The 25,056-nt window shown below is 40.9% G+C and overlaps 2 protein-coding genes and 1 long non-coding RNA gene across 5 annotated transcripts in view; 2 read left to right on the forward strand and 1 right to left on the reverse strand.

Annotated features, from left to right (window-relative positions):
- Positions 1-4,337, forward strand: part of TRIM59 (tripartite motif containing 59) — a 34,310-nt gene extending 29,973 nt beyond the window's left edge. For both annotated transcript variants that reach the window (XM_067544728.1, XM_067544814.1), the window contains exon 2: positions 1,344-4,337. In XM_067544728.1, the coding sequence (XP_067400829.1) occupies positions 1,347-2,576 (1,230 nt within the window). In that variant the 5' untranslated portion in view covers positions 1,344-1,346 and the 3' untranslated portion in view covers positions 2,577-4,337. The remainder of the gene's footprint in view (positions 1-1,343) is intronic.
- A 4,208-nt stretch (positions 4,338-8,545) lies between these two features.
- Positions 8,546-24,128, forward strand: LOC137150835 (uncharacterized). Its single transcript, XR_010919104.1, has 4 exons — positions 8,546-9,032; positions 15,598-15,650; positions 18,945-19,039; positions 23,725-24,128. It is a non-coding gene; the product is annotated as an uncharacterized lncRNA (long non-coding RNA).
- Positions 14,558-25,056, reverse strand: part of SMC4 (structural maintenance of chromosomes 4) — a 94,059-nt gene continuing 83,560 nt past the window's right edge. For both annotated transcript variants that reach the window (XM_067544161.1, XM_067544240.1), the window contains exons 21-24: positions 24,018-24,200; positions 18,283-18,515; positions 17,363-17,546; positions 14,558-15,135 (exon numbers count right to left, since the gene is read on the reverse strand). In XM_067544161.1, coding sequence (XP_067400262.1) covers positions 14,959-15,135; positions 17,363-17,546; positions 18,283-18,515; positions 24,018-24,200 — 777 coding nt within the window. In that variant the 3' untranslated portion in view covers positions 14,558-14,958. The remainder of the gene's footprint in view (positions 15,136-17,362; positions 17,547-18,282; positions 18,516-24,017; positions 24,201-25,056) is intronic.

The following is a 25,056-nucleotide window of genomic DNA, read 5'->3' on the forward strand; positions in this document are numbered from 1 at the left end:
AAATGGCTAGGTCTGGAGGAACACTACCTGGTGGCTCTGGTCTATGTACAGAGGGCTTAGAAAGTTTAGGGTCAGACTGGGGCCTTATGGGAATACTCCATCAGATGTCTTCGGAGTTGGAATGTGCATGTTTGAGGTGAAAAAGAACAAATCTCACACATGGAGGGAAAGTGATTATATATGCCAGGATCACTAACTGGGAAGACCCAGGGGCAGGCAGTGCAGGACTTGAAGCTCAGGGATCTTGGGCATACTAGGTGTCCCCAAACTGTGAGGGTAATGGAGTGGGGCATTACCTGGAGTTCTGCCACCCCAAAGCTCTTGGTAACTTTACTCTGTGCAAGGGTGTTAGGAAATAAATCAAATGGAGGCACAGCTGTTCAGCCAATAGCTGGGTTGGTAGAAATAGTATAACACGAGTGTTCTTACTTTAAAGCTATACTTTACTTAGGCTCAAGTATTTACACACGTCTGCAACAGGCCCCCAACCCTCAATAAGTACCAAAGTTTGGGGTGGCTTTCAACTGGAAACTGCGATGGCTTTCCGACTGGCCTGATGTTCCAGCTGTCAATGGAATATGCCGAAGCTGTGTCCAAGAACAGATCCCAGAGAGTCCAAACCTATCCCCCCATTTATCCTTGTTAGTAGACAATAATATATCATGAAAAAAACTTGTTGGGCAAGCAGTTTCAAAAGCTAAGCAAGAGGCTGCCTCACAGTACTAATGAGTTCCTGCTGAATCTGCATTTCTTGAGGTCTTGAGAAACATCTCTTAGAGGGCATACATAGATAAGCTTGTTGCTTTTCTCCTAAAACACAGATCAGCACATTCAACAGAGACTTTATCAGGGAAGCGTGCAGGATCAGGCAAAGGTTGAGCAAGAGGCTCCCCTCCTCTCCAGCCTTAATCATGCCAAGACTGCAGAGACCTGTAGAAAGGCCTACTGATTTTGGCTGCTGTTAGCAACAAATACAATAATTAATATTACACTATCAAGTGTTCCCTGGCCCTTTTACTTGGTTATCAAAATCTCCCTGTACAGGAGGAATCTCTTATCCCAAAATTGCCATCTAACTAACTCTATGCTAAAACGAATTACCCAGCTATAAAGTTATTTACCATAATCCTCCTCTCTCTCCTCTCCCCCCGTACAAGGAAAGCAGGAACACTAGGAAAGCTGCAGACACTGAGGAGTAACAGCTAAAGTAACAGTTTAGATCTAGGACATTGGTTGATACATTCCATGTTATTATAGACTGGTCATTACAATTGTAGTGTATCTTAAACCAGTTCATTATAACCTAAGTTGTATAAACGGCTCTTTTTTTTTTTTTTTAATAGGAAATGCATCATTTTGAAGAAGAATTAACTTGTTCCATTTGCTATAGTATATTTGAAGACCCACGTGTACTACCGTGTTCTCACACATTTTGTAGAAATTGTCTGGAAAGTGTTCTTCAGCTGTCAAGCAACTTTTCCATATGGAGACCACTAAGACTTCCACTGAAGTGTCCTAATTGTAGAAGTATTGTTGAAATTCCTCCATCTGGTACTGAATCATTACCTATCAACTTTGCATTAAAGGCTATAATTGAAAAATATCAGCAAGAAGACCACCCAGATGTTGCAATGTGTAGTGAACATTATAGGCAGCCATTAAATGTTTATTGTCTTTTGGACAGAAAATTAGTGTGTGGCCATTGTCTTACAATAGGTAAACATCATGGTCATCCCATAGATGACCTTCAGAGTGCCTACATGAAAGAAAAGGAGACTCCTGGGAAACTCCTTCAGCAATTAACTGATAAACACTGGACTAATGTATGTTTGCTCATTGAAAAGTTGGAAGAACAGAAATCTCACTGTGAAAATAGTGTTCAAGACGATAAGAAAGCTGTATTGCAGTATTTTAAGAAACTTAATGACACACTGGAGCATAAAAAGCAAGCTTTGCTCGCTGCTTTGGATGAAGTTAATGCTCATATTTCTGAGGAATATGCACCCCTTATTGAAAACATGAAAAGAATACGAGAAGAACAGCTTGATTTAATGTCATTGAACACATCTGTTCAAGAAGAGGAGTCTCCACTTATTTTCCTTGAAAAGATAGATGATGTGCGCCAACGTGTAAACACCTTGAAACAAAAGCAACTACCAGATATGAAACCTGTTGAAGTTTATCCACGCATAGGACAGCTGTTGAAGGATGTGTGGTCCAAAAGTGAAATTGGTCAGATTAACAAGATCCTTACTCCAAAAATTAAACTGATTTCAAAAGGGAAGGTATATAACAAAGGCAGTGAGAAGGAAAGAGGACAGTCTAAGGAATTGCTCCAGTCTATAAACCCTCTAACAGTGATGCTAATTTCTATGATGATAGTGATAATTATGATTTCATTTAGCAAACCTGTATTGTCAGTGGTAACTGAAGTAACTTTGATCCATATTTCAGACATCTTGCAGTTTGTTTATCAAGATCTGTGCAACAACTTGCAAGCAGCAATGGAAATGCTATGCCATACATCTAATTTACTGATGGAATTCATGCAGAGAAGTGTTTCTTTTTTTTTCTGAGGGCTTGTCTACACTCACACTTATGCTGGCAAAACTTTTGTCACTCAAGGATGTGAAAAAAACACCGTGCTGAGTGACTTAAGTTTTGCTGGCATAAGTGCAAGTGTAGACAGCGTTCTGTTGGCAGGAGAGCTCTCCTGCTGACATAGTTACCGCCGCTCTTTTAGGTAATTTTATTATGTCGGTGGGAGATCTTTCCCCTGCTGACATAATGTGGCTACGTTTGCTCTTGCTGGCAAAATATATGTCGTTCAGTGTATATGTCGTTCAATATATGTCGTTTTAATCACACCCCTGAGCGACAAAAGTTTTGCCAGCATAGACATGAGTGTAGCCAAGCCCTGAGTATCTGAAATACTGAGATTAGCAGATAGGATAATTATAGAAATCTTCATTATGTTTCAACTATTGTACAAGGCTCCCCCCCCCCCCACCCCCCCAAATGCTATTGAAACAGATCCTTTACAAAACATTTAAAGTGGTTCTCTGAATTTAATACCAGAATCAGTTTACCAGCTCACTCACATCTGCAGAAATATGTGGAGGAGACTGAAAGGATGTATGGGGCAGGGTTATCTTTTAATGCCCCAATTTTTCCATTATCTTTGCCTGTCTTTTGCCTCTACTACCCTGGCCGTTTCTTAATCTTTGCTTTTACTGATCATTATTTAGTTCAATGAGGGCTGGATGATAATTCCTCCTTAAGTAGTATGTACCACTCTTCAGTTGCATTTAAGGGGTCACAGTCCAATACATTGTTCCTTCATCAGTTGCACATGCTGATTTGTAATTTAGATCTTAAAGATACTAAATATAAATCTCTAGGAAAAAATCAAGAGCCAGTCAGAATTGATGCATATTATCTCTAAATAAGCCATATGTTCACAAATACCAACCTGGGAAGGGCAGTTTCACAGACCTTAGCTTCTCAAGTATCTACTACCCAGTCCCTTCTTTAAACTATCTTTGTAGCTAGGGTGTGGATAAACGTACCAGAATTAATAATGGGTGGGGGAGACAAATCCCAGAGTTTGACATGAAAACTGAAATGGGTAAATGGAAGTGTCAAGTCAATCACTGGCTCCAGTGTACAAAAAGTGTATATTAGTGGTTTCACTATAGTGTAGTGGACCTATTATTTTGGTAATTAAATCACGTATGAAAAGACTGGGGTTCATCCTGTTGGTTCCAGGCTATTAGTGGATTGTATTGCTTCAGGTTTCCTTATGTACATCATGTATTTATGTATTAGTGATTTTTGTATCTTTCAAGTAGATGTACTACTCTAAAACTTTTGTGATGATATTCCTTGGTAAAATGAAAGAATAGTCCCAAAAAGTGCTGAATGTGTTCTGCCTTACTAAATACCCTATATGTGCGAGCAAGAAATTCTTAACATGTGAGGTGAAATCCTGCACCAACAGTTGGTAGAACGCCCATTGACTTCAGTGGCGCCAGGACTTCACCAGATTTTTATCTTTTAAAGAAAAAGCTGTAAAAAAAACCCCTTCAAATACAATGTAAATTTATTCTTAAATATTACTGCACATACTTTTAGTTTGAGATCTAGTCTATTTTACTCTGAAACAAAAATGTTGACACCCCTCCTATATAATCAAATTAAGCACAGTATGTTTCATTAGTTAAAATACAGGGGACTGATTGCCCCCACTGATGATTTTTAATAGGTTGATTAATGTACACGTAATAGGGATGATTTCCTAGTAGCACAAGTCTTTAGATTGATATTATGGGAATAACTCAGCACATGCTCCAAAGCATAGGTTAATTCTGATGCCTGTTCTTTAAAAAAAAAAAAAAAAAAATACTGTTTATACTATATTAACATGCAAGACTTTCTGGCAAATGTGTTTTTAGGTGAAAAAAATTCATTTATACTATAATACAGCAACAGTCCTGAGCTGTTGTATATTTTTAAATATTTTAGTGCTGCTTAAACTAAGAGATTAGCATTCATACAGCACTTGACATTTTAAAAGCCCTGTTTTAAAAACTCACAGACAACAGCTGATCCTGTAAAATGACAAGAATCTTCAACGCCCATTGACTTCAGTGGGAGTTGAGGATGGTCAGCATCTCACAGTATTAAGCCCAGAGTTAAATCATTATTAGACTATCACAGTTTTAGGGCTCAAAGCATTTTCAATACCAACCAGGATTGGGCCCTCATTCAATAATGGCTACAATAAAAACAGGTTACTGTAAAATGACACTTTAAAGTGGCAATTCTTGTTCCATACAAGCCAGGGTCAACATACCAACAATTTGTGCACTCACTCTTAAAAGCTCAGGCCTAAAATATAAGGTTTACCACCTTCCCTCTAACCCCCCAAGTGTGTTGTTGCTTTATAACAATTCTAATAGTAGATCTTTGTTTAGAGCTAGAAATGCCTGTGTTGTAGAGTTTACAATCTGAACAAAGCAGCAATATGTTAGGCCAGGAAAAAAGTTTTTTCATTGTCCAGTCAGAAAGTAATGGAAATAACTAACCAGCATAAAGAGGAATCCAATCAATTATATGCAGAAGTTTGGTTCTAAAAAGTTACATTTGAAGTAAAGATAGCAGTAGGTAGAGACTTCTGTTCTGGATGGGAGGTGTTTTTTTTTGTTTTTGTTTTTTTGGACCACTGCGTATGAAGCACAGTTCTGTATTAAAGTATAAAAATTCCTCTAGTCTCAATATGTGGATGATTTTCTTAATTCCTATTAATACTAAGGGGCAGATTCTTAAAGGTATTTAGGCACCTAATGATACAGATAGTCACCTAGTGAGATTTTCAAAAGTACCTCGGGTCATTGAAGATTGGTGCCTAAGTGTCTGTTGTCCACTGAGGCTTCAGTTGGGATCTCTTTCCTCAGAATATCTTGAATTAGTTTCCTGATGTTTTAAATATTTTACAAAAATGTTTATAATGCAGTTTTACTTTTCTAGATGACATGGATTATTTAGAAGATGTCTTTAACGTTTGACTTTCAAAAAATTCAGAATTTGTATTTATTCATGTACTGGATATTTTAATAAATCTATCTTAACAACATATTATGTTGGGGTAGTGGGCACTCCTTATCTCACCACATATAACCAACTTTAACAACACCAGGCTGGAATGGTAGGTTGAACTGATGTCATGAGAGGCGGAAGAATGGTTACTTGCCTCGTAACTGTTGTTCTTTGAGATGTGTTGCTCATGTCCATTCTGAATTAGATGTATGTGCACCACATGCACCGGTGCTGGAAAGTTTTCCCCTAGTGGTATCCAGTGCCCTCTGCAGCAGTGTACATATGTGCCTGTGTATAGGATGCTGCCAGCCTCCCTCCCTCTCTGTTCCTTCTTACTAGAACTCTGACTGAGGGGAAGGACGGTGGGTTGTGGAATGGACATGAGCAACACATCTCAAAGAACAGTTACAAAGTAAATAACCATTCTTCTTTGAGTGCTTGCTCATGTCCATTCTGAATTAGCTGACTTACCAGCAGTACCTCCGGAGGCAGGTAGTCAGTTCATGGATGTGACAATTGTAACACCACTCTGCCAAAGCCAGTGTTGTCTCAAGCTTGCTGCATGATGGCATAGTGGGACATGAAGGTATGTACTAAAGACCGTGTAGTGGCTCTGCAGACGTCCTGTATTGGTACCATGTGCCAGGATAGCCGCTGAAGATGCCTGAGCCCTCGTGGAGTGGACTTACAAGGATGTTGGGGGCATGGCCCCCACCTGCTTATAACAGGCTTGAATGCAGGCTGTGATCCACGACAAGATTTCCTGAGATGACACTGGATGTCCCTTCATTCGGTCAGCAATTGTGACAGAGTTGTGTGGAGCAACAGAAGGCCTGGTCCTGTTCATGTAAAAAGCCAGGGCTCTCCTTACAGTGAGAGAATGGAGACACCTCTCCTCACTGGAGCTGAGACTTTCGACAGAAGACCAATAGAAAGATGTCCTAGTTGACATGGAAGTGGGATACTACCTTTGGCAGGAATGTGGGGTGAGGTCATAGCTGGACCTTGTCTTTGTAAAAGACCATGTATGAAGGCTCTGAGATCAGGGCTTTAATCTCTGAGACTCAGCTCGCTGAGGTAATTGCCACTAGGAACACAGCCTTCCATGACAGGTGCCTGAGGGGGCAGGAAGCCAATGGCTCAAATGGTGGTCCAGTGAGCTGGGAGTGAACGAGGTTCAGATCCCATTGGGGAACTAGGTCTTGAAGTGGAGGGAAAAGCCTCTCTCGGCCTTTGAAGAATCTAGCTGCAATTTTGTGTGAAAAAACTGCCTTGAATTGGAGGATGAAAAGCCGATATTGCCGCTAGGTGCACGAGAAAGCCAAACCTTGTTTCAGGTGGAGCAAATAGTTCATGATCACCTGGATAGGTGATTTTGTTGGCGAGACATTTTGGGGAGCTGCTCAGCAAAGCGCTTCCACTTGGCCAAGTAGGACGCCCTGGTGGAAGGTTTTCTGCTTTCCAACAATCTTCTGAACCTGAGCTAAGCTCTTCCTTGCTTAGCCATGAAGCAGCCACTCTGTCTGGTACAGAGGCCAGGCCTGGGTGGAGCAGCTGACCCTGGTTCTGATAAAGAAGGTCCGGCTGTGAAGGGAGTGTCCAAGAGCTGGCCACTGACAGTCGAGCAGCATCCCAAACCAATGCTGACGCAGCCATGCTGATGCCATCAGGATAACCTGTATTCTGTTTCTCTTGACTATCAGAGATATCGGGGAAAAGCATATATGAGACTGTCCAACTATGACAGGAGAAAGGCATAGGTCAGAGAATCATCGAGTCCCTGGAGGGAGCAAAATTGACTGCATGTCCTGTACTCTTTGGTTGCAAAGAGGTCCACGCAGGAAGTGCCCCACCTTTGGAAGATGAGGTCGGTCACCTCCGGATGGAGTGTCCACTCATGGTGACAGCAAATGGACCTGCTTAGGTGAGACGCTAATGCATTTTTGATCCCAGAAAGGTGTACTGTCTCCAGCTGAATTGTGGCTCAAGGAAAGATCCCATACGCGTAAGGACCTGGTCCTCCCTTACCTGTTGATGTAACACATCGTAGCTGTGTTGTCCGTGAGAACCTGCACAACCTTGTTGGAGAGGTGGAGTAAGAACACCTCGCCGGCTAGTCAGACTGCTCTAAAATCTCTGACATTGATGTGCAGAGCCAGTTTGTCCCTAGTCCAAAGGTGTTGGGTCCTGAGTACACCGAGGTGGGCTCCCCATCCTAGTTCCGAGGCAGCTGAGCCCAATGATATTATTAGCCACAAGGCTGTGAACGTCACTCCTATCAGCACATGATATGGTTTCGTCCACCATGACAGAGAGGTAAGTACGTGGCCCAGTGCTTGACAGGTGGCTCATATGAGCTGGATACTGTGTTGGACTTGCATTCTCGATGGACCCCTTATGAGCCAGTCATCTAGGTAAGGGAAGATCTGTACACCTCGACACCTGAGGTGGGCTGCCATGCACTTGGTGAACATGCGTGGCACTGTAAACAGGCCCACGAGAAGCACCATGAACTGGTACTGTCACATGCCCATTACAAATTGGAAGGATTTTCTGGGGCCTGGGAAGATGGAAATAGGCATTTTTAAAATCGAGAGTGGCATACCAGTCTCCTGGATCCAGAGAAGGGATGATGGCTGCCAGAAAGACCATACAAAACAAACTTCTTGAGATATCTGTTAAGGCATTGTAGGTCCAAGATGGGTTTTAACCTCCCTTTTGCTTTTGGGATCAGAAAGTATTGGGAATAGAAGCCTCTCCCACTGCTCCCACCTGTAAATGGGCCTGTACCTCTTGTATGAGGAGTTGCTCATGAAAAGGGGTGGGAGGGTAGAAGTGAAATGAACTGAAGGGTGTAACCAGTAGCTACCACACTTAGTACCCAGTGGTCCAATGTTATTGTAGCCCAGGCTGGGAGGAAAGGAGCAAGTCAGGAGGAAAATAACAGGGAGTCTGGATCTGGGAGTAGTGGCTGGTAGGTCTCCTTCAGTCATGCCTTCAAAAGTTTCATTTTCCCCCTGGGAGGTGATGGCTGGTGAGTGGCCCTGGCAATGGTTATAACCTCTATTCTTTTTCTTGTAGGGATCCCTCTGATGCTCCCTTCACCCTGCTGTGGCTTAAAGTGCCTTCTTGTGGAGAACGGGATATATAGTCCCAGGGAGTGCAGTGTAAGCGCCAAATCTTTCAGCTAATGCAGCCTAGAGTATGTTTGGTCACCAAACGGGGCTGTCTGCCAAAGGGAAGGTCCTCAGTGGATTGTTGGACCTCTGCCGAGAGACCAGATGACTGGACAAGACACTTTCCTCATGATATTGTGGAAGCCATAGACTTGGCCGTGGAATCAGCTGTGTCTGATTCCCCTTGTAGGGAGGCCCTAGCCACCATTGTCCCTTCCTCCGGAATCACCTTGAACTGTTATCCGGAGGCCTGCAATAGTAAGTCAGAGAATTTTTGCAGTGATTGCTAGATATTAAAATGGTATCTCCCCAAAGGTGCTTACTGGTTAGCCACCCTTAGTTGGAAACTTGCAGTCTAATAAACTTTGCAATCAAATAAATCTAGCTTCTTGGCCTCTTTACTTTTTGGAGTGGAGCTCATCTGGCTTTGCCTGTAGCGTTCACTGGCAGCTGCAACCACCAAAGATCCCAGGGAGACGTGGGTGTAGAGGTACTCGAACGCCTTGGCCAGCATGTCATATTTCTTTTCTGCCTGTTTTAACATGGGGGGCAGGCAGCAGTTTGCCATAGTGTCTTTGCCAACTTCACTACCTCCTCCTATACTAGGAGAGCCACCCTGGATGGGGCTGCTGTTGCCAGGATGCCAACGAGTTAATCTACCAGCTCCTTAAGCTCCTCCACCTTGAGACCCAAGCTGGTTGCCATGTGCTTTAGCAGCTGTTGGTGGGCTCTGAAGTCATCTAATGGGGCAACATTGAGGGGCCTGCTACCACTTCGTTGGGCAGAGGCAGAAGATGCTGGCAATTGTGGGGAGGCCGCATCCTCTTCCCTGATCTGGGTAGCTCCTGTCGGGCTGTACGAGAGAGTCCGTTCTTAGTTAGACTCCATACTCAGGTTTGGTGCTGTGCAGGAGCTAGCGAGGCTCTCGCTTACCAAGGTTCCTGTGAGCGAGCCAGCCTGTGGGACTGCAGTCTGGAGGAACTTCCATGGGTTCTAAAAATGCTATGGACTGAGCCACTGTCCCTGAGGCCATACACCCATTGATGGCAACATAGGGAATCCAGCCATCTAGCTCTAAGGCTGACCTTTTGGAAGGGCTATGTCCTGTCCCTCCGAATCTGGAGGCACTCCCAAGCAACCATAGAGCTGCTGATACCAAATGTCCCTCCGCCGTGTCTCTTGTATGCTAGTGTTCCAGTGTCAGGTGCCTTGTGATTGTGTTGTGTCTGGTGCCAAGGCTTCACTTCTAGAGTCCATGGACTGGCACCGAGGTCTTGGGTAACGGTGATATTCTGGGGATTGGTGCCGTTGATATAGGGAGCAGCACATAGCATCTGGAAACCGGCAATAGGATCCTAACCTCTCACAGTGTGGTTCTGGGGACTGGCCCCTTAGATCCGGTGATTGCTAGTGGGCTGGCGAGTGGCAGCTTGGTGATGGGGAACGCTGCAGAGGTCTTAATGCGTCCCCTGAGGGCGTAGCTGTCTCATGGTGTGCAGGCCTCCCTTCCCTAGGTGTGGGTGACACCGGGATCGCCAAGAGGTTCTTCATCGCCTGGAACACCTCAGGCGTAGTTGTGAGCGTTAGGTAGCAAGGAACGTTGCCACTCCCTGGAATTGGTGGCAGGGCTTGACGCTGGGTTGGTGGATATCCCCTCAGGGCAGTAGTGATACGTGGTCTGACACGGGTCTCACTGATGCCCCTGTACTTTTCTTGGCAAGTTTTGGTGCCAGAGAGTGTCCGCATCCAGCATGGACCTTCCTCTGCCATTTCTTTGGCACCGGAGATGCTAAATGGTGCCAGGAAGGTGATCTGCACCAACGCTGAAGTGCTCGACGCCAGTCTAAGCACCGATTCCATCAGGCTGGCCCTGAGCCTGATGTCCTAATCGTTTTTGGTTTGTTGGTGTAAACTTTTACACTTTTCCTGCAAGTGAACTTCCCCTAAGCACTTCAGGCAGCTCTGATGTGGGTCACTCAATGGCACTGGTTTCTTACATGAGGTGCAGGGTTTAAACCCTGCAGATTGGGGCATAACCTGACTCCGGGTCAATCCCAACTCAAAACTAACACTTACCAACAAGACTAACAATATACACTGCAGACTAAGCAAACCACTGAATTGACGAAGAATTTTCAGGAGAAAGAACGTCCCAGCATCATCACAGGCGGTAAGAAGGAACTGAGAGGAAAGAGGGCTGGGTGGTGCCCTATATACAGCTTCATATGCATGCCGCGGCAGAGGGTGCTAGAGTCAGCCCTCGGATAGTACTAGGAGAAAAACTGCCAGCACTGATGCATTTGGTGCACACATGCCTAATTCAGAATGGACATGATCAAGCACTCTAGGAAGAGCTAATCTTTACTGAAGCAAGTACTTTAACAGTGAGGTTTGCCGATTCCAGTTAGCTTTCCTAAATTCCCCATTCTTCTCTATAGAGTGAATTGGAGGAAGATGCTCTCACTCCTTTGTTTAGAAAATGTTAAAGTACCTGTACTTGATAAAGAGATTAAAGATTCTCTCTGGAGAGGCATAGAATATCTTAATTAGGCCTATTAGCATTAGAGATCCTGAGAATAAAAACATCTGTCTGTTTTGGGCACCAGTTTTATGTCAGACTTTCCAACTCCAGTGGCTCTGAGCTGAAATAACTGCTAGTGAAAGTTCCACGAGAAACCTTGTTTCTACAAATAATTTCTCAGTCAGTGAAGGTACTTTGTAGCCCTCTTTCCGCTGCCAAACTTAGCATGCCTTCAGCTAAGGTCTTTGGTGAAGAAATAATTACATTTGTACCCCTACAAGGCTTTTTCTTGTATAGGAAGCTGTATTGGATTGTACAAGAGCTGTGCTTTGCAGGGAGCCAGGCGAGTCCTATATTTTTGATATTTGATATAGGGGCTACCATTTAATTCCTATACCATTATGAACAGCTCTATAGAGCTGTCTTTTTAAATCTGTTTTTTGCCTTTTCTCTCTTGAAAAGAGCATTACTTAGATATCCCTTTCCCCCTCTTTGAAGATGATTTTTACAGGAGGAAAATGGATGCCAATAGTTGCAGACGAACAAAAAGCCCAACACTTCTCTTTGATTGTGCTTGCCATATAAATGTTCAGCAACACTTCAGGATTTGCTTAAACCTAAAACCTAATGAGTTTATCACTGATTAGAGTGCACTTTATGGTAACCTGCAACTCATCATTTATAGTTTTGAGTGGTTGCATGTGTCTATTCCATGTTAGGTGTGCACAATTGACAGAGGTTTTTTCCCTCAGTTAGCAGTCAAGTCATCTCTAGCGCCCTCTGGGGCTGAGCGCCCATGTGCCAGTATAAGAGGCCTGGCCACTCCTGAACCCTCTCTGTTCCTTCTTGTTGTTTGTAACAGCAAGGCAATTGTCACTGGGTCTGCTGTTTTTTCCTCCATCCCTCTTTTCTTTCGTGGTCTTTAGTTTGTCTTCTTTGTAGTCAAACATGCCCTAGACTCCAGGCTTCAAACCCTGTGCCTCCTGCAGCAAGATCATGCCAGTGAACGACCCACACTCCAGCTGTCTGAAGTGTCTGAAGGAAACTCACATACAAGCATGTCCTTAGTTCTGCCTCCAGTTCAAGCCTCATATGAAGGAGGACAGGGAGGGCTAGGTTAAAGACCATCCTAATTGAAGCTGCATTCCAAAATTGAAGCTAATGATTCCAAAATTGCTTCAACTAGTTCCTTAACAATCCTTAACCATGACTGCTGACTTGAATGCATCCAACTTATCTAAATATTCTTTAACCCATTCTTTCACTATTTCAGCTTGCATTTCTATCCCTCTTCTTGTTAATATTATTTTGCTCCTCAAATTTTGGGGCACCAAAGAAATCCTTGCTGACTTATGCATTGTCACCATTTTCAAAAAGGGAAATAGTTGGCACAGTCAGCCCTATTGAGGTATCGCTTTCCTCTCCATTGCTGGGAAGATTCTTTCTAGAATCTTACTGAATTGTCTGCTCCCTCTCTATTCCGAGTGTGGCTTCAGACCTTCACAAGGCACCACTGACATGATTTTCACAGCCAGGCAGATCCAGGAAAAGTGTCAAGAACACCAGGAGCTGTATGGGATCTTCATTGATCTGATCAAAGCCTTCGACTCTCAACCGTGAGGCTTTGTGCAAAATCATGTCAAAGTCCAAGCAAATTTACCATCATTGTAAGACTCCTCTATGACCAGATGACTATCTCTATCCTGTGCAGTGGCTCTAACTCTGAGTCCTTTGTCATCCGAACTGGTGTAAAGCAAGGTTGTGTACTAGCACCTACTCTTTTCTCCATTTTCCTAGCAGCTATGAAAATGCTAATCCAAAACAGTCTGCCACAGGGCATTGACATCCAGTATCGGACTGATGCCAACCTTTTCTACCTCTCTTGCCTCCATGCCAAAACTAAAGTAACGTCGATAACAATAACTGAATTTCAGTACGCAGGTGATTGTGCTGTAGTTGCATACTCAAAGGAGGATCTACAAACAGCCAGTAACTGCTTCTCAGAAGCTTACAAAAGCCTAGGGCTAACCCTATACATCGGCAAAACAAAAGTTCTCCACCAGCCTGCTCCCAGTCATTCAAAATTGCCTTGCCCTGGTTGCAGAAAAATGACAGAAAAGAAAAGATAGACAATTGTCCTGCAGCAATCGTGGCCCTACCCTGCCTTCAAACACCACTGCAACATCTGCCAGTGAGTCTGCAGATCAAGGATCAGGCTCCTCAGTCACCGAAGGACCCATATAAAATAAAACCTGAGAAAGAGATCATCCTAAACTTGAGGGATTGCTGCTGCTGCTGAATTGTGTTGATTATCTGGTCACCATTATCCTTTAGTGAAGAATGAAGCAAAATCAGTGTTAAACAGTATAGTCTTCTTGACGTCATCAGTTATTAGCCCTCTTTACTTTCTAAATAGAGCACCTACACTTTCCTTCACCTTCCTCTTCCTCCTTATGTATTTAAAGAACCTCTTCTTATTGCCTTTTACGTCTCTTGCTAGGTGTAAATCATTTTGTGACTTACCCTTTCAGCTTTTATCCCTACACAAGCTATTCTTTTGTATTTAAAGAAATGCTGTTACTAAAATAATCATTCTGGCTTGTCACTCCTCCTGCCCCAAGAACCTCCACTGCCAACTTCTGAACATTACCTTAAAGGTACTTAAACTCAGCTCTCCCATTCTTATCTGCCCCCTTCTCTTCAATGGTAGTAGCCTCTATCTCCTGCTTCTCCGGAAAGTATTTTCCTGGCATATTCCCTGCTGCTCCATATTCATGAACCATCCTCCCCAAATCAAACTGCATAGCTGAGTACCCTGTTCCTTTCTTAACACCTGTCTGTGCCACAGTGCCTAAAGTGCATTGTCTAATTATAATGGATAGTTAGTGATTCATTAACCACACTTATCTAATTTTAAAAACTGAAGCCTCTAAATTGTACAACAGCAAATATAATGAAAGCTTGTGTGCTATAACGTCACTACTTTTTTCCTCACCACTTTTCCCCCAAAAAACATATCCCCCTCAGTGTTCTACTTGCACCTGTCATATCTTGTCCATATTTATATTGTAAGGTCTTAGCTGTCTTATTTTAAGTTTATATGGCAGCTATTACAACGGAGCACCAAATCCTTCCTATAATATAAACATAGTGTTTAAATATGCACATTCTTTTCTTAATCACCTAGCTGTGGGAACTGTGAACATCAATCTATCAGTAAGATCTACAGACATCGCTGAATATGATAACTGACAAGTTCTCGTTGAATAAAGCTAACTTTTATTTAAATAAAATACACAGTAAAAAGCTGTTAAAAAATCTACAGGTAGAACCCAAACATTGGTATAAGGGCTACCGAATGGGACTTTAAAATGCAACTTTATATATACTTTTGGAAACAGTTCTGTTATGCTCAAAATAATATAAATTAAGATATCTATAAAAATTAAGTGTAACCAATCAACAAAAAATATTAGCTTTTCTGAAAATCTTGCCTTACTAAACAACTGAAATAATGAAAGTTAAGATATTTACAAAATTTTATGGAAATATAATGAATCACAAAACAAAATCAAGCTAATACAATATAGGTGATCAGCAGAAATACAGTGAAAACGCACATTAGTAATAAGATTTCACTTTCTTCAGAACAGAATTCCATATTCAGCAGCATCCAACAGAGCCAAGTTCAACAAGTCCTTTAGATGCAATAACTTTTGGGTTTGTTGCAACACTCTTTGTTGTATTGTGAGTCTTATAAATTCCAATTAATCTATCTGCAATTTCAAACATGTTATTTCGCAGCGAGATGATGATAAACTGTGCATTTTTTGTTTGCTCCTGTGAAAGAAATAAGTCATTTTATATTAGTTCACAATATTAAAAAACAAAACAAAACTATACTTTGTGAAGTTTGTAGTCATTAAAAAAAGTACAGATAATTTGAAACTCTTATATTTACTACAGCTGTACATTAGAAAAGGACTTCCTTTTAATGTGTGTTACTGTTCAGCAAAAATGTTGATTCTCAGGTACTGACTGTCCAGAAAATCTGTGGATTCAGTAGTTTGGTGCTTGCAATAACATAATCCTATTTCTAGTTATTAAGGGCCAATCCTGCAAATAAATACTTTTGCATATGTGTTACTTCATTCATATGAGTAATTCCACTGAGGTCAACTAATGAGTAAAATTATATTCCTGCATAAACCATTTGGCAGGATCAAAGCCTAAATTATCTAATGCAGTACAGATGCAGACTACTATATCTACAGTTATTTTGCTATTTTTTTATTTCTACAGGGCTTACTTATCAATGATAGTGAAAAGACTTCTCCGGACTGGTTAGCAGCAAGGTAAACTGCCAAACTGTCAGAATTCTTACTGCTTTAAAACTTACAATAAATCTTCTCTGCTTTTGTGTATTTTCCTCTATTGAGGACAGTGGGAAAGAAGTAGTCTTCTGTTATTAGAAGGCAAACTATTTAGAGATGCTGGTTTTGTGCAACATGGAATGGAAGATAAAAAGTGGTACTGTATAATCACCTAAGATAAGATGTTATTTTTATTTTAAAATACTTTACTGCCTGACACTTGAGGAAGCATAAAAACAAAGTAATGGTATAATATAATAGTTTCTTTCTCTTCCTCCAGAGTAGCCAATCTAAGATTTTCTAATGAGACACAATGTGTTAGCCTACACATTTTTGTTATGTCTTTATGAAAAATCCCATGGGATCAAATGTTTCAGACAAGCAATAATCTGAGATCGAGAATGGCTTGCAGAGAGGTCAATTTTATTCTCTCTCAATTTGTTTTCTCTTGTATAAAAAGTCGTAATACAAAAGGAGGTAATGTGCAAGCTTGTCAGGCTAAATCACACTAGAACCAACTACAATTTTAATTTTTAAAAGAAAAACCTAGCTCTAATTTTAAAAATTCTTCTTAAAATAAAAGCTATGCTGCCATACAGAATTTTGTATGCAGGATACAACAAAATTTTCCAACTGTGAATGGAATTAAACACTTTGGTCTATAAAATAATGTTTGTGCTGACAAACTTTCCTTTTTTTAAAGACACACTAGAAACAATCAAAATTAAAAACAATGGACACAAGTAAATTTCTTGAAAGCAGCACTCTGAAGTTAATTAGCTGACCATGAAATGATTACAAAAAGTAATATAAGCAGAGGTGAGTTTTCCATCTCTTTTGCCTACACCATTATCTTAGTCTTAAGGAACGCAGCAAAAGCATTCTAAATCCAAGAGACCCAAATTTTATTTATGAATTAGAGGACAATGATATTTAGAGGTTACAACTCAAAAGACAAATGTAATTAAACCCATAATTTTAGTACTATAAAGTAGAAATAAGTTGCTCAGTTGTCTTAAACACTGGTAATAAGAAAGAGAAGCCTAAGAAAGTCAGACCACAGAGAATGCTGAGTTTAATTTATCCTTTGAAGTGCAACAAAGGGAAAAAGCTCAAATTAATGCAAAAGAAATGGAAACATGAAAACCCTCTTCCCCTATGAAAATAGTGAACTCCACCATGCCATACACCTCATAATTGTCAGACTCTATGGAAGTATCCCAGTAATCCCAGATGCTGAGACTAAATGGAAGTAGTGCACCCCTTATCTTTGGTAAGTAAATTGCAACATTATATACATCCACATTGAAACTGAAAATCTTAACACCCCCCCACCCTCCAAAAAACCCCCAAACAAACCACTAACAAGCCTTAACCCCTTAAAAGTTAGAGACCTGATTTTCAGAAGAGCTCAGCACCCAGGATTGAGAACAATGGGAGTTGCTATATGCTGGCACCATGTCTGAAAATCTGTCCACTTAAATAAGTGTCTAAAAGGTAGCTGTTGGGTGCTCACCTCTTGAAGACCTAACCATAAATATAGGTGGTGTCTATAGTCAAGATCATTATTTCACAATAGTCAAAATTTGGCATTATGTACAGAATTGCTACAAAAGAGCACTGATAAGTTCTAGTAGGGAAGAAACAATTCTAATAAATACTGTAAACTAATTTTTCTATAGAGAAGTACTTACATATATATAAAATGCTACAATTGATACATTTTTAAAATCAAGGGCTGCATCAATCTCATCCATGAAGTAGAGGGGAGTTGGCTTGTAATGATGAAGTGCAAAAACCAAAGCTAGTGAACTAAGAGTCTTCTCTCCTCCTGATAGGTTAAATATCTTTTTCCAGCTTTTTTTTGGTGGCCGTACACTGAAACAATTAAGAGTTGATAAATTAATTCCATTAATATTTATTAGTGTAGAAATTACAATTTTATATGATATAAAAAAATCTTCATGCCTCAATAAGTAATACTCATATTGTCTTAAGCTTCAAATATCCTTTGTAGCAATCATAATATTTCAAAGCATATGAGTAAGTCACCTTTCAGAAGTGCTCTTTGCAATTAATATGGAATGGATCTACAATCAGACTCAATTTATGACACATGGAGCAGAACCCATAATATTACACTTATGTTCTTCAAAACCAGCTAGACACAATCTTATGTGTAGACTGTTACTAAAATGGACAGATTTTCCCAGAAAACCAAATCATTTCACTTCATCTATGTTGGAAATTATGAATTCCTTACAGATTAATGTTCCCTGTCGAAGCTCCAGATCAGCTGGTGTCACTTTACAATTATTTTTTCTTGACAGAGGGAGTGACTTCTCCATACAAGCTACATTACATTGTTCTCTCCTCCAGAAGTTCAACTATTTCGTTTAACTCTGAAACAGGGTAATAAAATACGTCTCTCCTTCCTATCCTCCTCCTAACAGCCATAAAGAAAAGATCACCTTGGTTGGTTCAAAATAACTTTTCCTCCTCTTTAATTCATGTTTTAAAGCTATTCAATGAATAATTAAACCATAAAAATCAGGTTAAAAAGTAAACAATGATTAAAAACATTTTCAGTATTATGACCAAATGTTTGACAAACCTAAACATGATTCCTTCAGAGAAAGGATCCAGACTGTCTACAAGCTCTAATTCAGCATCTCCTCCCAAAGTAAGCATTTGGTAATTTTCCTTTAGTTTACTTGTTATTACATTAAATCCTGCCATAAACTCATTAAGCCTTTGTTTTCTAAGGTCTTCATAAGCCCTTCTAAAGTTGTCTCTCTTATTGGTAATTTCATCCAACTCTGCCACACGCTTCAAATACAGTTCTTCCTGCAGAGGAAAAAAATGGAAACAAATGAAGTTGTTCCTCTACTTAAATGTAATTTAAGACTAAATTACTTCCATTTTTTGAAAGGAAACTATTTACTATTAGTAGTTGATAACCACTTACATTATCACCTTAAAAAATTGCTGTTCTCTATTAATTGTACATTCAGTAACTGAATACTAGATTGTTTAGATACTTTTCTCAAAACCTTTATGAGCAAGGTATTATTAAAAAGAATGGTTACTTACCATACAGTAACTGGTTATTTGAGCTATGTTGTACATATGAATTCCATGCTTAATGCAAATCCACATCTATGTGGAGAGATCAAATTTTTTTCGGCCACCAGTGTCTGTTGGGGTTGTATCTACACCCTTTTGTCTCCCCTACCCCACGAGTATGTAACAGTTTCCATTCTTTTGCCAGTACAGAACTCCACAGGAGGAGGATACATTGGCAGCAGTGAAGGAAGGAAGGATCATATGGAATCAACGTGGACAACACATTTTTATGAACCACAGTTATTGTAAGGAAATAAGTGGTTTTTTGAGTGAATACCCACATGGATTCCACATGGAGTGAATGCCCACATGGAATTCTTGGTGGAAAACAAGTAGTCGTCTTTTTACTTGGAGTTCGGTACTTTAAGCAATGACTACAGGATGATCCTACCAAAATGAGCATCCAATCTGGGAATCTAAATCTAGTAGTGATATGTTGTAACGATATGGATCAAGTTCCATGTAGCTGTCCTATAGATCAGTAAAAAGTTCCAGAGGGCTAGCCTTGTTAGTCTGTATACAGCAAAATCAATGAGAGTTCTGTAGCACCTTAAAGACTAACAAATTTCTGCGGGCATAAGCTTTCGTGGGCTGCAACCTACATGCATCTGATGAAGTGGGTTGCAGCCCACGAAAGCTTATGCCCGCAGAAATTTGTTAGTCTGGAAAGGTTGAGAACCACTGATTTATAGCAAAAACAATGAGAGTCCTACCCCTTTCAGGAGTCTGATTTGTCTTGTGTACCTCAAGTTTCACCTCACTTAAAAACTATTTACTTACAAAAGTATTTATTTACAAAAGTGTCACAGCACACTTACTGAAAAATTGCTTACTTTTCATTTTTACCGTATAATTATAAAATAAATTGATTGGAATATAAATATTGTACTTACATTTCAGTGTATCATATAGAACAGTATGAACAAGTTATTGTTTATAAAATTTTAGTTTGTACTGATTTCAGTTGTGTTTTTTATGTAGCCTATTGTAAAACTAGGCAAATATCTATATGAGTTGATATACCCCCTGGAAGACCTTTGCATACCTCTAGGGGTACGCGTACCCTTGGTTGAGAAACACTGCTATAGATTTAAAAAATAAGTAAATTTTTCAAATGGGCAGCAGCAGCGTTCTGAACTCTTAGGAGTGGAATAAATTCTTAGGGGCCAGGTCAATCTGACCTGGCTAACTCATAACATGTCCTTATACAGTTGGAGACCTATTTAATCTGAGGGAATACTGCCCTACCTGTAACTCTCTCTGGAAAACGCAACAAAGGTTTCTGAATGGCTTTTCTTGTCAATTTAAAAAGATAGTATAAGTTTAGCTTTCCCTGGCATGGAAAGTGAGGCTTGGGAAAGAAAACTAGGAGGTGAATGAATTGGTTGGTATGGAACCCACATCTTTGGGCAGGGCCTCAGAGTGACACTGTCCTTAAGAAACATTGTATAAGAAGGATCCGCCCTGAGGGCCTGAATCTCTCCTACCCTCAGAGCTGATGCACTGGCTACCAACAGGTGGTGAAAGGAACAGATTGGAATAAACGGCTAAACTGGGGCAAGTGGGAAAAGAGATGACAAAGCAACTCTGTTAATATTATACTGAGGTCCCAAGAGGGAGAAGGCTTTTGAGCTGGGAAGGAACTTCAGGAATCTAGCTACAGTAGGGTTAGAAAACAGTGTGGCCTTGGATAGGAAGGTGATTTGCAGATATTGATGCATATCAGTCTAATTGAGACTTTCATGCTTTGAGACAATGTTCTGAACTTCAGCTGAACAGCTTCTTTCAGTGGAAACCATCAAGCCAGCATTCAAGCTGTTGCATGTAAGGAAGCTGTGTCCCAGTGTAGGATCTAAGGCTACAGCTACACTGACAGCGGCAAAGTTGCTGCTGTCAGATCGAGTGCTCTGGATCAACTGAGCGGTCAGTGAAGACCTGCTCAGTCGATCCAGAAATTGACATACTAAGACCACCTTCGCAAGTGGCGTAGTGCTGCGTTGACGGGAACACGGTTTCCGTTGGCACAGTGCAGTAAAGATGGCGCGCAGAAGAGGAGCCCAGAAATCGATGGGAGTTATGCAAGTTTTTTGCGTAGCTTGCGTAACTCCCGTCAACTGCCGCTGAATCCCGGAGGTAAGTGTAGACAGGGTCTGACAATTGTTCTGAGAGACTGCTGGGCAGGGCCAATAAGTTGATTATGCTGGAGAAGATGGGGGCGGTACTGAGAGGTTCATCACACCCAAATACCCATGCTGTGGGTATCATAATAAATCATTCCTGTGTCATGCCCACCTACATCAACCCATCTCCAAAGAATAAGAGAGGTGGCTATGTTAGGGAACCTTGCATTGCACCACCTCTGGAACAAAATCTCTTTTGTTGTTATGGTCAATGGCAAACTTCATTTTGCAAGCTGGAGTTTCCACTGCTGGGAAACTCCACCTTGCAAAAGATGTTCTGTAGAACTGTGACTTTAACAGACCACTTGTGGTTGTTTGAGAAGTACCTGCTGAGTTGATCTGCCAAGATGTTCTCAAGGCTGGGAAGGTACAAAGCCACTGGTGGGATATGATTCAAAATGCACAAATTCCAGAGCTGAATGGCCTCCTGACAAGAGTGGAGACAATTTGTCTTCTGATTATGAAATCTTAAATAATACACAGCTGTAGTATTTTCTGGAGCAGTTGGATTGTGGGTCCATGTTGAGGTATGCTAGCCAAATAGCTTTGAGCTCTAGAAGGTTTATGTGGGAATGAACTTCCAGAGGGGACTGAGGCCCCAAGTTTGAAGATGATCTAGATGAGCTCCCCATCTCTGAGTGGCATTCTGGCAGCAAGACACTGGTGAAGAGAGGATGTTCTGTTCTACATCTGAAGCGGATCTTTCAACTAGTGTGAGAGGGAGAAGACTTCTTGAAGGACTGTGAGCATTGTGTCCATGTTGTACCTGCTGGGTTAATACGCTGATTTCTGCCACCCTTGCATGGAACACAGGTGAAGTCTGGTGAACTGTGTCAAGTAGAGGCATGGGACAGTGCATCCCAAAAGTCTGAGGCATGTTCTTAGTGGTATTTTTAGGTAAGCTTTAAGTTGAATGATGTTAATTATAGTTTGGAAGATCTCAATGACCTGGAATCTAACAGTACTCTTATAAACTCTATGCTTTGAGTTGGAAGAAATGTGGATTTCTCTCTTTTAGACTTTAAGGCCAAAATGGCAAACAGCTCTAAGGTTATTTGAGTTGAATTTGTCACTGTTGATCTTCCTTGAATCAGCTAGTCATTGAGGTATGAGTAGAACTGGATCCTTTGTCTTCTCAGATGATCTGCCACCACTGCCAAGATCAAAGGACAAACTCTGTACCAGCAGTCAGGTCTTCCTACTAGAAAGAAGTTATTCACTTTGTGCAATAACAATAGTTCTTCAAGATGTGTGTCCCTATGGGTGCTCCACTGTAGATGTGTCTATGTCCCTGAGCCGCTGATTCAGTAGCAATGTCAGTTGAGCCCACACATGCACTCTCTCTCCTTGTGCTGTGCCATGAGGTAATCAGTATGTGTGGGCAACTATCTTCAGTTCCCTCTCTATAGCAGAGTCACAATGAGAAGTCCGAAGTACAGGGGAAGAGGGCAGGTAGTGGAACATCCATAGGGACACATCTTGAAAAATCATCGTTACTGCACAAGGTGAGTAACTACTTCTTCTAGTAGTGTCCCTATGGATTCTCCACTGTAAGTGACTGCCAAGCCCTTGGAGGGCTGGGACTTTGGAGTTGGGTTAGTCACAGATGATAATACTGTGAAGCCAAAGATAGCATCAGACTCAGCGTCCCCAGTGATCACATAATGTTCTGCAAAGGTGTGGACTGATGCCCGCATTGCTGCTCTGGAGATCTGAGATGGGAACATTCTTAAAGAAAGTGACAGATGAGGAGATTTATCTTGTGGAATGTGTATGGATCACATCTGGAGGGGTCATGTTATAAATTTGGTAGCGCTGCCTGAAGGAAGATTGTTGTCTTGTTTCCTTCTTTCATGGGGTTGGAACATATAAACCTTATGAGTTGCCCTAGTGTCCTGTAACAAGTGGAGGGTCTCATCCCTTTTGAATTAAAAAGTTCACTGCCCTCAAGTGAAAGTCCTCAGTTGTAAGTCTGGACATTCCTGGAGATTCTAGAGGACTGGAGTCAAACAGACCCTCTCATAGTTACTGATGAGGCTATAGTCTGTGTCATGGTTATAGATATGTTCAGTGCAGCCTGTTGTGAAGTGTAGACTATCAACTATCCCATGGAGAGTATGGTTTTCAGTTCCTCTCAATGTTTCTCTGGAAGTTTGTCCACAAACAGACAGTTTATTCCACTTCAAGTAAACATAATGGGAGAGGATGGCTTGATAATTAGTCACACACATCTGGAGGCTGTTTGGTAAATAAACCTTGTGCCTGAAAAAGTCTAGTTTCTTTCGGTACTTCTTCCTGGGTGTGGATTTGAGAGATCTTTGTTAATTTGACCTTTCATATACAGAGTCCACTACAAACAAACTTGTACTAGGTAGGAATAAGAATATTTAAATACTTTGGAAAGGACCCTGTACCTTTTGTCCACTTGCCTGGATGGGGCCAGTTTTGATGCTAACATATCCTATAGGTTATTTGAAGGCTCCAACAGAGCTTCATTGCATGGTAAGTCTGCCGAACAAGAAAGGGATGCAAGATATCTAGGAGCTTGTGGGACTTCTTCTGCAGCACTTTCCATGGTATGTCCAATGTCTCTACCATGCATTTGAAGTCCTGGTATGCCTTAACGTTATCCACTGAGGCAGGTGTAGATGGGGTTAACTGTCTCATCGGGGAAGATGAGGACAGCGGAGGGCCACTAGTTCTTCTCGTTGTGGCTGTTGTTCCTCATCACTTTTCTTCTGTCTTTTTAGGACCCGAGGCTTACATTAATTCATCTGGATGTGATGGGCTATACTCATACTATCTTTTTGGGGAGAGGAATCCTGCAAGAACATGTAGAAAATTACTCCAAGAAAAATGCCTGATTAGTAGGGTGATGAAGCAGTCCAACAGCAGTGATCAGAGTACTACATGTTGACTGATTCAAGAAATGCCAAATGAAGTAAAGCTATACAAAAAGTTATCCATCTGCTGGAGATAGTGTTAAAGCAATGTAAAGAGATTAAACCTAATGTTATATTAATGATAAATAATAAAGCCTTACCTTTTTATTATATTCTGCAATGGCGCCAAGGTTTGGTTTCATTTCATGACACTGGGCTTCTAAAAGAGCTATTTGATTAGTTAGAATGTCTGGATCCTTAATTGCCTCTAGTTCCTCTTGATTAAGCACTGGAAGCTCTTCAACTAGTTTATCTTTTATGGGATGCAGTGATATTTTTGATATCTAGAATTCAGTTTAGACAGTTAATGAACATCATGTTTATGCTTGATAGTACTAGTTGTCAAAAAAACCTTGAAAATAGCTTTTACTACTAAATAGTACTGATTAAAAACAAAATCAGGTTAAATACACTGGCTCAATACCCCCATAGACCTCCAAAACTAACAATTAAGTATCTCCTGCTTCCACTCACTTTTGGTCACTCTTCAGAGTTTGGGAAAACAGACTCTTTACAATATGCATCAATGGTAAAAAATGCAGTCTTCTACCTTATGATTTTGCTTCTCAAAACATTCATGCAGATTTTCACACGTGTCTTAAGGTTTTTGGGTCTCTAAGGACTGCAGTACTGGGTAAATGTGCAAGCCACCTTGATTACTAGTGGATGTACACTACTCAGAACATTCCAATCAGTTCCTGGATGAGTGACAAGCAGCTAGTCCTAATTGGGGAATGAAGCCTTAGTAAAATATTGATCTTTGTAAGGGGAAAGAAAAATGATTTTTGCATTGTGGTATCTCCAAAAGTAACTTTAAAAGGTCGGGTGTAAATAAGGCTTGTCTAAACACAAAAGTTGCACTGATTTATCTAGTTGTCTTTTAAGTAGGTGTCTTAATCAAATGAAATATTGGAACCAGAGAAATCCCCTATTTGGACACACTTAAAATTAGTTACAGCTATCTTACATTGATTAAACTTCACTTGGTAATTGACCAAGTTCAGCGACATCAATATAAGAGTTTTAAACAGTATAATCACACAGGGATTTGTTCTGGTTTCACTAAATTTATTTAAAATAATTTTACTTCAATCGGTGCAACTTTTGTGTTCAGACAGGCCTTAGGTTTGAATGCCATTT

This window comes from Emydura macquarii, unplaced genomic scaffold (genome assembly GCF_026122565.2).
Source record: "Emydura macquarii macquarii isolate MOO-44397 ecotype Brisbane River unplaced genomic scaffold, CSIRO-AGI_Emac_v2 contig_18, whole genome shotgun sequence".
Lineage (NCBI taxonomy): Eukaryota > Metazoa > Chordata > Testudines > Chelidae > Emydura > Emydura macquarii.